A 12,537-nucleotide genomic window follows, 5' to 3' on the forward strand; every position below is an offset into this window, starting at 1 on the left:
GTCATCTCTCAGAGGCTGGCATAAATCAGGAGAAGCACAACTGTCATGTAGCACTTTACATATTGCAGGTGAAGTACAGAGAGGACACCCCTTCATGGACAACAATGGAAATACCAAATACCTCACTTTATCAATGGGCAAATGTCAATATCCTCATGTTATAGGGGAAAAGGAGGCACACAACCAAGGGGTAGGGTTTGGATCAGCCCCAGAGAGCTCTGGAAACCTGACTCTCTCTCTCTCTCTCCAGCTAAGATTATTGTTTGATTTGTTTTTGTTTCAGTGCAGACCAGATCAAATTTGGCATGAGCAGACACTTCCAGCTGAAGTTGATGGAGTTACAGTGCTGTAAAACCAGTCTGTTAGATCAGAACCAGAAATATTATGGAGAGGACTAAAGTCCTGTGTGAAATCTGGAATGTGATTTTTCCTGCAGTCCTTGGGTGGATCCAAGCCACACAGATCTTGTGTGCACATCAAAACCAAGGTATGATCACAGCACAGGCAGACAGATGGTTAAAAGGAGCAGCTTCTCCTGATGTTCAGCTCCCTGGCTCTGCCCAGAGTGTGGTGGGCTGTGGGTACCAGAAGGGCTCTGCTGTCTGTTCAGAAGCTAGGACATCAGTACACACGCTTTTTATAGGAGTGGCAAATGGACCATATTGATTTTTATAGGTGTTAATACTTCTGTTAGTGATGACTATGATAAAGAATAAGTATGTGGGGGACCCTTAGTGCCTTTGAATACTAGAAATATTAATAATAAACTGTAACAGTAGAGGCAGAGGTGAATCCTCCTAAGCTACAGCAGGGCAGGTCCTTATCTTTTAGTTTGCTTAGCCCTTCCACTGCTCTCAGCACAGCTTTTGTGATCTTCAATGAACTGCCTTTACCTTCACTTCAGATTCAGCCCTACAAAAGTGCTCAGATTGGGCAGAGCTATGACTGGTGGAGAGGAGAGTCTGGGGTTGGGCTCGGGTCCCCTTTTGCCTGCCTGTCCCCCCGAGCTGACAGCCAGCCAGTCACAGGCTGCCTTTGGCTGGACCTGGCTGAAACCCAAGCTGCATTCCTGCAGGTGCAGAAGGCTACCCTGGTTATTCCATCAGGGTGGCACAGTCTCAAGTAATTGTCATTAATGTCTTTCTCCCTCCCTTTCATGTCTGAGTCAAAGGTTGGAGATCTTTACTTGCCAGTTCAAATAGCTCCTATAGACACCAGCTCAAAGTGGGGTTACTCATAAACTCCAGAGGCATTTAAATATTTTATTTGACTTCTAGGCTGCAAAATAGCTTAAGGGGAAAAATGTTAATATATTCTCTGAAACAAGCACTAGGAAGAGCCCTGAGTTCCTCATCCTTGCTTTGATCAGCAGTTGGAATTTGGTAATGGTCAGAGATGCCAGTATCACCCTAGACTGATGAAGATGGGAGTCCAAGTTGAGATTATGACCCTTCTTGCTTCAGGGGAGGTGTTTGTTATGTGACTGGACTGATGATCAGCACAGTGTTTTCCAAAAGCAGCCTGCCACATCCAGTGTGTAATTTAGTATGTTAAAATTCTGGCTGAGAGAGATCCAGACCAGAGTGCTGGATAACCTGTTCTACTCTCAAACTGTTGAGCACTAAATTGAAGAGCTGTGTTTATTTCCTAATACAGAGGAATTATTAAAGGCTGTTTGCCCTGAAGTGCTGCCAAGAAGCCATTTAGAACCTTTAGATATGCACGTGGTATTCTGTCAGTCTTTGGCACTGGCATGAGGTTTGTGTGGCTGACCTTGCATATGAAAATGAGCTTTGCAGTGGGCCCCAGGGCTGTGGCAGGACCACTGGTTGCTGTTCTCACCCTGCATTACACTTTTTGTTCCTTCCCTCACCTGGGACAGCCACTTGCCTCTCATGGAGAAACAGTTCTTCACTGTGTGTAAATGTGCATTGCCTGAGTTACTCCTCGTTGTTCTCTGACTGTGCTCATGGGTTGCTGCATCATGATGGACTTCTCTACCTAGCAGGCTCTTGGCAGGCTCTGCCTGTTACTACAGACACCTTGCTTTCCCAAACATGCATTTTATGTTCAGTTAGTTAAAACAATAATAACCCCTAATGTTTTGATACCAATAGTATCTCAATGAGTGCAGAGAAACGGAAATCCTTCCCAGGGTAGTGTATGCAGTGTAAGCCCTTGCTGGGTATGGCAGTAACCTCTTAAAAGGGGTTAAAACTGAGGAACTAGAGCCCCCTCTTTTCAGCTGTGTGCACAGTTTCCTTTCAAGACCAAGAGGAGGATTTTTTCCATAAGGCTTGTTTCTTCTCTTTGTTGTAACAGAATTATTTTTCATTATTGTTGTTACTTTTACCATTTATCATTTCCGTGTAACTCTCCTAGCATTTAAGAAATAAAGGAGAATATAGTGGAGTTTCAAGTTAAGGTTGATTTTATTTCTTGCTCTTTGGAGATGATATCTAAGCTATTAGCCAGCATTAGCTAATTCTTCCCAAGAGCTAAGCAGTGTTCCATCTCAGAGCATCCTAAAGTGCTTGACAAAGTGCAGACTGGATGCTCTAAGTTATTCCAGACTTGCAGTATTGTTTCCACATAGGACATCATCATTTAACTTGGTCATGGGGCCCAAAGTCAAATTTTAGCTCTCCAGAAGTGTTGGATAATGAACAGATCTGTGGCTGCAGAGGGAGTTCAGACCATCTAGCAGAGCTGTAGGCTGGCAGCTCCTTCCTAGGACATAACTCTGCAGGTCCAGAAGGGAAGATAACACATCCTGCTGGAATAGTTAACTGCACAGGATATATTTTGCTCCCAGCCCAAGTTCCTCTTTTCCTTGCAGAACTAACACCTTGCAAAGTTCTTTCTGCACAGTTCCCTCTTAGAGGGCTCCTGTCCCACTGAACAGGATCCCAGCTGGCGTGACAGAGTTCTCCCAGGGACACTGATGGCACCAGCTTGTATTGCTGCTTGGGTGCACAGTGCAGGTGCAAGAAGTTGCAGGATCAAAGCAGCAGGGTATGACACTAGAGGTGTTAAAAAAATTACATTTAGCAAACTAAGATTTACTCTGAATAAACCTCAACATCTGACTCAACAGCATATTCTAAGATTTAAGCTTAACTCTTCTTTTTCTTGTTAAATGTCCCAGACACACCAGGCCATTAAAAAAAAAAAGTCTTCAAATAGTGTTGCTGCTGGAAGCCAAGGATGCCACCATTTTGCTGGTCTGATGTGCCACACATTGGATTTCTACATTTGTTCTTTGTTGGGGGAATATTGGCTTGCCTGACACTGTGCATCTACAAATGGTCTGCTTCCCTCTTGAACCCTTTTTCATGGGAGAGCCTGCAAAAAGGCAGCTTTATTTCTGCAGTTATCTTCAAGAGTGATGTCTTAGTGCACAGCCTTGGCAAGAGCTGGGTCATTAATGCTTTGAACCTGTTCCTTTCTGCCAGCACACTGGGTCTCTGCTGGCAGGCTTCAGCCAACAACTCCACTGGTGGTGATTTGTTGTTGGGGCATCTTGTTTCTTTTCTCTGTAGACAATGGGTCTAATTTTCCAGGGAAGCAGCTGGAAACAAGGAAAAACTAATTTATTAACCACAGGGCCTGCTTTGCAGACCCCTGAAATTAAATATTTTCATTGTCTTCAGCTTGACTGAAATGAAGTCCAGATTGTCCCCCTTGCCTTTCTGCCTCCCAGTCTGGGGAGAGTGCTACCGGTGGAGGGGGGCTGGCTGGTCATCAGCAAATTTCTCAAGAGAAGAAAAAACACTGGGGACCTGAGAGAAGAAGAAGAAAGATCCAAACAGGTATTCCTAAGCACAAAAACTCCACTAGAGGTCAAGTATCTAAACATCTGTATGGCCCTCTGCAGATCAGCTGCTCTCAACACAATTGCTGCAGGGAAGTGTGGCTCTTCCCGTTAAAGAAGGTGCTGTAGGTGCTAAGAAGAGACAGGGAAACCAGAAAATGGCCTAGGAGAAAGAAAATAGAATGAGTTATGATGAGTAGGAGCTTGGACCAACCCACTGAACTCATTGATGAGGTGTACATCCCATGAAAACGTTTGAACATGCCAAAAGTGTACATGTGCAACAGAGACTGGTTCTCTGTCACTGGCACTAAGATGACTCCAGAACAAGTGTGGAAGTGTTGAGTTGTCATAGCTGTGTACGTGGTTCAGTAACAAGTGGGGTGCTGGAAATGCCACTGAAAATACTCTGTTGCTTTGTATTTGAATCCAGTGGCAGTGAAAGCCCTGGGGAGTGCTGCCCCAGGGGCTGGGACCAGGTTGCTGGACTGAAAGTCTTCTGCCTCCCTCTAGTGTTTGATGTCTTTATTTTCTTCTTCTGCCACAGCCTGACCGTGCCCAAGGTCTGCTGCACAGAGAGGGAGAATAAAAGGAAAAAAAAACCCAAACCAAACCAACCCTACAGATCTTTTAGACCACGAGTAGTGCAAACTGCCTTGGTTTGCATCCTGACGATGTATCCCGACCACCCTACAGCATCTGAATTTTAAGCAGTGATTTTCTTCCCCCACTGATGGGGCTCAGTACTTTGGCAACTCAGATTTTGTGTCTCTAGGTCATTACTGTGATTCCAGTCCCTAAGGAAGCTTCCCTGGTGTTCTCACTTCAGTTTTGAAAACATCTGTGCTAATGAGTTCTTTGTAGGGACCCTCAGTCCTACAGGTGGCATAGGTAGCTGTAAATGATGGGAAGGTTGCAGGGGTGCCAGCCACATGGATCCTGCTGTGTGGAACTAAAACAGACATCTTCCTGTCCCAGGGTTGACAATCCACATGAAGATACTCAGAGGCAACCATGGTTTTGTTGACATGAGTGGCTGACTCTTGCAATGAAATAATCCTCCCAGTAAAAGGTGATTTTGTTCTTTTACAAATACATTTGTGCAGGTGGATTAAAAATACCCCTGAAACCTCAGAGTGGGTCCCAAGCCACAGCTCTGGTGAGTGTTGGTGTGCTCAGAGCTTTGGTTTTCCTTTTGTCATCAAATCTCTTTAAACAAAGACTAATTTGCTCAGCACCCAGAGTGTGAGGAGCTTTCTGAATTCACTGAGACAAGCAACAGCCATGACTGTAATTCACAGATGGCTGTTTAAAATGGCTTGCTTATTCTCTATGTTGTAATGAAGTGCACTGCTATATAAATGAAGAAAAGGGTGAGCAGCTTTTATGCCTCAGGACACTATCTGCTCCCTGCAGGGGTCAGCAGGACTATTTGCTCTATCACGGAGAGCACAGCACTAATAGGAAGAGATTTGATGCCTTCTATTTATTTTTCACTGGAGTGTTAAGGCCTGAACTCTGCAAGAGGCAAGATATCAGCCCTGGTGGAGCAGAGGCTTGCTAAAGTGGTGTGTTCTGCATTCCTGTGTTTGCTTTTTAATTGAATTAGCTTGTGATTTGACAGCAACATGAAAGTGGGTTATCTCTTCTCTTCTGTGCTTTATGGGGACAGAGGATTTTTTTTTTTTTTGTGAGTCACAGATCCAGTCTTATCATGTCCATTCCAAGGCAGCCATCTGACAACTATACAACTCATTAAATTTTCAGTTGTCAAAAGTGAAAGCAAAGGGAGAACAGAGCTCTTTGTAGATTTAGTCTTTGTGTGGATACCACCTGGGCTGTTGAAGAATTCAGAAGGTCATTAAGTATGGCCTGAAGAGACCAAAGGGTTGGATGATAATGTTTTCCCTGGGTTTCATACTGCAACAACTACATAAAACTCAGCATTTTGGGAAATACATCTTGTACTCCAGTTACCTTACAGTCCTGACAAAGGCAGCCTTCCCCAGTCTGACCCCAAGGTTCTTGTGTGTGGTAGGGTTGATGGATTCATGGCATGCTTCCCATACCAAGAGTATTCTTGGATGCTTGCAGAACTGTACCATGTGCCTGTGCACACGTGCAGAACTTTCCAGAAATCTTCAGTACTTTGTGCCCTGCTGGATCAGACTTCCAAAACTGAGCAGTGACACCAACCATCAGTGGTTACCACTCTTGGAAACTGCTCTTTGAAGTGTAGTCTGTTGGTCATCCCTGACTTAGAGCAGTACTGAATCACTAGTTACGTGGTGAAGACCAAGGCCATGCCTCTGCTTATCTTTATCTGGTTTGATGATGACAGAGCAGTCAAGTTCAGCAGTGATGAGGGGTGTGAATGTCAGCAGGTGAGCAAAACACTGGAGTTGAAGCACCCCAGTGAACATGATTTTGCAATTGGTTCCCTGTACTGGAAATGACAGCAGATAGTTGATGATGTTTGGGTTTCTCAATACTTGTAAGTCTTGTTGAGCTGTGGATTAACCATACCATTGGTAGAGAGGTGCCCAGATCTGGCTCTGCATGGGAGAGTTTGGCTCTGGATGCAGGATTGCAGCTGGTGGGATCTGGGAGCTGGCAATGATTAAACCTCCAGTAAACCAAAAAGAATAAATGGCATTAATTTTAACCTTTTGGCATCCTTTGACACAATTGGCTCCTCTGTTTTGTGCTGGGAGAAAAATCATTCTGGTGTCCCAGGTAACTCAGTCTCTGAGCTGTGAGCAGCTGAATGTTCTGAGGAGTGTATGTCCTCTTTCTCTGCAAGGGAGGAAGAGAGGATGTCATTAGCTTGGGATTTTCCTCAAGTATTGTTTAATGAACAAAAGATTCCTTGAGACCTAAGCACACCAAAATCTTCACTCTCTGGCTGTCATTTTGGGGGGATTTCTAGAAAGGGGAACTCGTCCCAAACACATCACCTGCAAAATACAACACTCTGAAGATTTTTCTCTGGACTGTGTGCTCCAAACCATACCTGTCTCACCAGGGGATGTCAAACAGTGACTCTTGCTCTTTAGTGAAATTCCCAAGTCTAAAGCTTGCTCCATGCCAAGCTCCTCAAGGGGCTGGGTGCCCACAGGCTTCCATCGAAGCAGCTATTAAAAGCAATTTCTCCTGAGCCACAAATGTGTCTCTGCTCCCTTCTTAGCATAAGCTGCTGAGGAGCCAGCTGCACTGTGGAAAATTTCCTGATCTGCAGAGAATCCATGAGCTTAAACAGAACCTGTTTCAATTCTCAGGAAACACAAAAGGAATCAGGCCACAGGGGAGCCCGAATTCTTCAGATACCTGAAACACAGCAGTCTTCCAGCCTCAGCTCTACAGTGGTGCAGCCCCAGTCAGTGCTCTGCCCCTCTGGCACAGACAGACATTGGAGAGAATGGATCTCGCACCTGGTAAAGAGTTGGAATGTAAAGCTTCACTGCCAGAGTATACATACAGTAACACGCTCCCTTTTCCTCTTGCCATGGGGATAAGGGACACTGACACCTTTGTACAGCACCTAGGGGGCTGTTCTTGGGAAGAGTTTATTAATTCCTAGAAGGAGAAATGAAGGAGAGAGCTGCCAGGGAACTACCAGTGTTTCTAGAACCCTTTGGGAATATTTATTAGGATGACAAGTATTTTCTTTTGGCCAAAGACAATGCTGCACTCTGATCAATCAGAGTTGACATTAAAAGGAGCAAAAGCTGGGTTTGTGCACAGAGGCAGATGGGATGGGAAAGTGGTTTGTTTTTTTTTTTGGTTGGATTGGGCTTGGAGCACTCTGGGTTGGAAATGAATGATGATGGAATGGTTTGGGTTGGAAAAGACCTTAAAGATCATCGAACCAACCTCAGACACCTCCCACAGGTTGCTCCAAGCCCCATCCAATCTGGGCTTCCATACTGCTGGGGATGGAGCAACCTGAGGCAGGGTCTCACCACCCTCACAGTGATTCCTTCCTAATCTCTGGTTTAAATCTCCCCTTTGCCAGTTTAAACCAATTGTCCTATCACTACATCTGTCATGTCTCTTCCAACCCAAACTGTTCCGTGATGCCATAGCAAGGAGCAAGCACTGAGCACCTTCCCTCCTGTTCCTTTGGAAGGCCAGCATTCTGATGGAATACAAAAATATAAGAAATATCCATATATATGACCATGTATATGTACATGTACATATTTATATGTACAGATATATGAACTTGTGTCCTGAAAGGCTTTTTCAGGCCCTGGCCCAGGCTGCCCAGGGCAGTGGTGGGGTCTCCATCCCAGGAGGCGTTTTGATACGGTGCTGAGTCCCATGATTTCGTGGTGGCCTTGGCAGTGCTGGGTCCAACCAGAACCATCCTCTGATGACCACTGCCTTAAAGGTGACGGGGGGGCGAAGCATCAGGGCCTCTCCCCCTTGACACCCCAACTCCTCACCGCCTGGGGCGAGGCAGAAACGGGGGGACGGGGAGCGGCGAGACGGGGAACAGCGGGTGATCCCCCGAACACCTCCTGGGTTCCCCTCGAATCCCTCCTGGGTTCCCCCCGAATCCCTCCTGGGTTCCCCCGAACCCCTCCTGGGTTCCCCTCGAATCCCTCCTGGGTTCCCCCGAACCCCTCCTGGGTTCCCCTCGAATCCCTCCTGGGTTCCCCTCGAATCCCTCCTCGGTTCCCCCCGAACCCCTCCTCGGTTCCCCCCGAACCCCTCCTGGGTTCCCCCCGAATCCCTCCTCGGTTCCCCCCGAATCCCTCCTGGGTTCCCCCGAACCCCTCCTGGGTTCCGACTCGCAGCTCTCCCCGAACCCTTCCCTTTCGCTGCTGCCGCCGCGCCGGCAGGGGGCGTTGTGCGGGAGGGCGGCTATCCCTGCCCCCCCCACCCCACCCCTCTTCTGCTCCCCCTCACCGTACCCCTCAGGGCCGGGGGAGGCCGCGACCCCCGGTTCGCTGCCGGGAGCGGCGGGAAGAGGAGGGCCGGGGGCGGTGAGGGGGAGGAAGGCGGCGGGCAGAGAGGATGCAGGAGGGGCGGGCGGCGGCGAGCTGCCGTTCCCGAGTCGGGCAGCTAGAGAGCAGTGCAGGGAGGGAAATCCCGGCCGAGGAGGCCCTGCGCGGCGGCGGCTCCCGGGTGCTGGGAGCTCCTTTCCTGTCGGGGGCGGCTCCGGGACGGAGGCCGTGAGAGGAGCCGAGCGGTGGCGGAGGCCCCCGGGTCGGCTTCTTTCCGTTTCCCCTTTCTCCCATGGCGGAGACTAAAATAATTTACCACATAGACGAGGAGGAGACCCCTTACCTGGTGAAGCTGCCCGTCCCGCCGGAAAAAGTCACTCTGGCCGATTTCAAAAATGTCCTCAGCAACCGGCCCGTCCACACCTACAAGTTCTTCTTCAAGTCCATGGACCAGGACTTCGGGTGAGCGGATCACGGCCCGCCGGGGGCCGCCTGTGCCGGGGCCGGGGGGTGTTGGGGTGCGGCGGTCCCTGCCCCTCCTCTGCTCGCCCCTTCCCGCTGACAGCCGAGGGGAGGGCTCTGAGCCTTCCCTCAGCCCCGACCTCCAGACACCTGCTTCTCCGCAGCCCCCGGGCCCTGCCGGGGCCGGGTGCGGCCCTGCCCGCCGAGCGTTGCGGCGCCCGTTCGGCGCTAGGCCCCGCCGGCACCCGGGGGAAGCCGACAGAGCCGCCGCTAGAACATGGCGGCCCGGCCCGACCCAACTCGACCCGGCCCGGCCCGAGCGAAGGGAACGGCGCTGCCGCCTTCGCCGTTTTCAATCCGGCCGACGGAACCCCCGGCCCGGGAGCTGACAGCCCCAGCCGGGCTCCCCCCTCCCTCCCGTGGCCAGAAGGCCTCCTGTCCCCTCCGGTGTCCCCGGAGCTCCCGCTGCACCGGGCCGGAGCGGGGGTGAGCGGCGGGCGCAGCTGTCACCGTGTAGGGGTGAGGCTTGTGGCAGGAGCCGGGGGTCTGTGGAGAGCCCAGCGGGGTCGGGCTGAAGATGTGCTGGAGGTGAAGCCGTGTGCCCGGGGGTTCTGCTGGGTCTGCCTCGGGGTCAGGTAGAGGGGCTGCTGCTTTCTTCCCAGTACGTTCTGCTGGCCTGGAGTGCAGGGGAAGAGCCAGACTTTGAAACGACCTCTGTGATGGTTGTAGGCCACGTTTCTGAGTGGAGCTACAGGGTATTTAACATCGTTCCAGTTTCAGCACACACACATGTGGGTTGCATGCCACCGGGCTTGTTTACAGCCACAATGAAATAAACCAATACAAATCCCTTTGACAGTTTGCTAGATGATAACTTTCAAAATGTATTAATCCTTTTGTAGCAAATCGCTTCTCTTTGTACTCCCATCTGTCACTGGCAAGACAATTTTACATATTTAAATGCCAGCAAAAAAAAAAAAAAAAAAGAAAAAAGAGGGCAGGTTTGTGGGAAGCTAATATGGACCTGACTGAAATAAGGCTGTGGTTGAGGTCTGAATTTTCTGTTTGATGAGATATATCATCCCAAGCATCCTTTTACATACTGTAGAGCCTCTTTCTTATCACTGAGACCTGAAGCCTTTCATGTTAATTTTTTTTTATCCATGGTGGAATGTGGATATTGTTTGTTGACACGGATTTCTTATGTGGTGAGTTGTTAGTGTTGGCATCTTGCTGTAGGAGTGCTCCTGTATTAACTTCTTGTTTTGCTGGATTGTGAAAACATTTTTTTGGGAAACAACTGTACAAGCTGTTTGTTTTTAAAAATAAGGTCTTTGAAATTGTCTGCTCATAAATTTTCCTCCTGCACCCTCAGGTGACAGGGACATGTACCCTGCAGTTGTCATATAAATCCAAGCTCTAAGTTTATGTGGTGCAACCTCAACAGGGGATGTTGAGTTTGTTGAGACAGCACATGCATTCATTCCCACTGCTGCAGGAATGGAGTGCTAGAGAATGTAAACTGTGCTGAGGCATGCTCAGCACACTGGGAAGATCTCTAACACGTTTGGGCTGTTCTTGATCTTTCACCAGGTAACAGAATTAGTCATGTAAAGCCTGCAGAGGTTTCTTGTATTCTAAGTCTTGAAACCGGGGTGAAAATTGTTCTTGTGCTGCCTTGGAAATTGTGGTGATGGGAGGTGAAGGGCTGCAAGGGGATGATGAGGATTAAAACCTGTAAATTCTGTCTCTCATACTTAAACAACAGTCTCAAACAGAACTCCCCAGTGTGTTAGGGTGGCAATCCATTGTCTTGTGGCAGCTTGAAGTAACTCCATGGGTAGTGCCTCTTGCAAGCCAAAAATCTGTCAGTCAGATTTTGGTTTGCTTTTGTTGTTTGTCAACCACATTTTTGCTCCTCTCTGAATCCTCAATACTTGTGAAAAGTTGGGAATTAGAAGAAAATTAATGAATCTTGGCTGTTTAGCAAGTGTTAATAGTAATCCAGGCTTTTTTTCATCACCTTGTCTTCAAACTGATTTTTTTTAAATTGTGTTTTGAGTAGGTAATTAGAGATGCAGTTGCCACCAACCATAGCAAAACTGTGTATCTGGTTTCTGCTTTATGCTCCTGAAAATGCCCTCCAAAGAAATTCTTTTCTTTGTGTTCTGCAAGTGGTACTTAGGCTTCAGCTGCAACAACGTTTCTGTTCCCAGTGTGGTGTTCTGCAGTTCCAGTCCTGCGCTCCTTATGTTGTGTGAAGCTGTGATTTGGAGTGGTGAGTGAAAAGTACTCCTTGTGTGAGGAGAGCAAATGTTTTCCTGGAGCAGTGGAGCCTCCTGGAGAAGTCAGTGATTGGGAACTGACTCTGCAGTCCTGCACATGTTGTTGTAATTAAGGCCCAGCCTTTCCTGGATCCTGAAATAATGTAATAAATAATTGTGTTCACCAGTGGATGTGCTGAATTGCTTCCAACTGTGAAAGATAGAGTTGCTGAGGACTGGAGTGGAGTTGGTTTGGGGACGTGGAGCTGTTGTGAAGTGGAGCTGTTAGGTGTTCTGTGTACCTGTGCTAAGCTCCCAGACTGCTTTCGGCTTTGCCTCTGGAAAGGTGCGGGAGAAAAAAGGTGTAGGAGTGGCATGGTTCTGTCTGGACTTCAGCTGCAGTTTAATCTACTGCTTTGCCTTGCAGCCTTGTTGTTCCACTGTCACTAAACCTGTGGAAAATAGATAAAATGTGGGACCTTCATCTTGATTTTCCTGGCAGTGTTACTTTGACACAAAACCTCTTTTTCCTGTGCCACTTCCTTCTAGGGGGTGACTGCTGCACTGCCTCTTGATGGGATGGGGCTGTCCTTATCCTGAAAGCCCAGGCCTTCCAGCTGACTCCATCATGTTGGTTTTAAAATGCAGGAAGTCTATAACTGTGTTCTGACTTTACAACTCAACTCTTGGAAGAGTTTTGTAGTTTCTCTTTTTATTGTGGTCGGTGGGACATTAAGCAGGGACAGTGCAGGATCAAACTTGTTCATGGGATGGTGCCCACCAGCAATGAAATTTAGAAAAGGTGATACCTGTGATACCTCTCCTATAGACAAGGAGCTGTGTCATGGCCTTGCTCAGCTGCTTGCAGTGCCTGAGTCAGAGGTCACCTCTGATCACTGACATTGGTGGTTCTGAGGTTACAGCCACACACATCCTTGCAGTAATGGATAATTCAATTTGGTTGATTCTTTGATGATTGAAAAATGACAAATAATGAATACATCTAAAAATAAAGCTGGAGTTTGTGGTGCCTGGGCCCTCATGA

At 48.1% G+C, this 12,537-nt stretch overlaps 1 protein-coding gene and 1 long non-coding RNA gene across 9 annotated transcripts in view; one reads left to right on the forward strand and one right to left on the reverse strand.

Annotated features, from left to right (window-relative positions):
- Positions 1 to 2,413: 2,413 nt before the first annotated feature.
- Positions 2,414 to 9,196, reverse strand: LOC115599514. 2 transcript variants are annotated; one of them, XR_003988483.1, is made up of 4 exons: positions 9,110 to 9,196; positions 7,142 to 7,245; positions 5,792 to 6,610; positions 2,414 to 3,977 (listed from the first exon to the last, which is right to left on the reverse strand). It is a non-coding gene; the product is annotated as an uncharacterized LOC115599514 (long non-coding RNA). The 2 variants fall into 2 exon arrangements; XR_003988482.1 differs by having other exon boundaries at positions 2,414 to 6,610.
- The window catches only part of DVL1 (dishevelled segment polarity protein 1), a 69,812-nt gene continuing 66,106 nt past the window's right edge, over positions 8,832 to 12,537 (forward strand). For 5 of the 7 annotated variants that reach the window (XM_030463856.1, XM_030463860.1, XM_030463854.1 and 2 more), the window contains exon 1: positions 8,832 to 9,228. In XM_030463856.1, coding sequence (XP_030319716.1) covers positions 9,059 to 9,228 — 170 coding nt within the window. In that variant the 5' untranslated portion in view covers positions 8,832 to 9,058. The remainder of the gene's footprint in view (positions 9,229 to 12,537) is intronic. The other 2 variants (XM_030463857.1, XM_030463862.1) reach the window with 2 other exon arrangements.

Source organism: Calypte anna, chromosome 21 (assembly GCF_003957555.1).
Source record: "Calypte anna isolate BGI_N300 chromosome 21, bCalAnn1_v1.p, whole genome shotgun sequence".
NCBI classification, from domain to species: domain Eukaryota; kingdom Metazoa; phylum Chordata; class Aves; order Apodiformes; family Trochilidae; genus Calypte; species Calypte anna.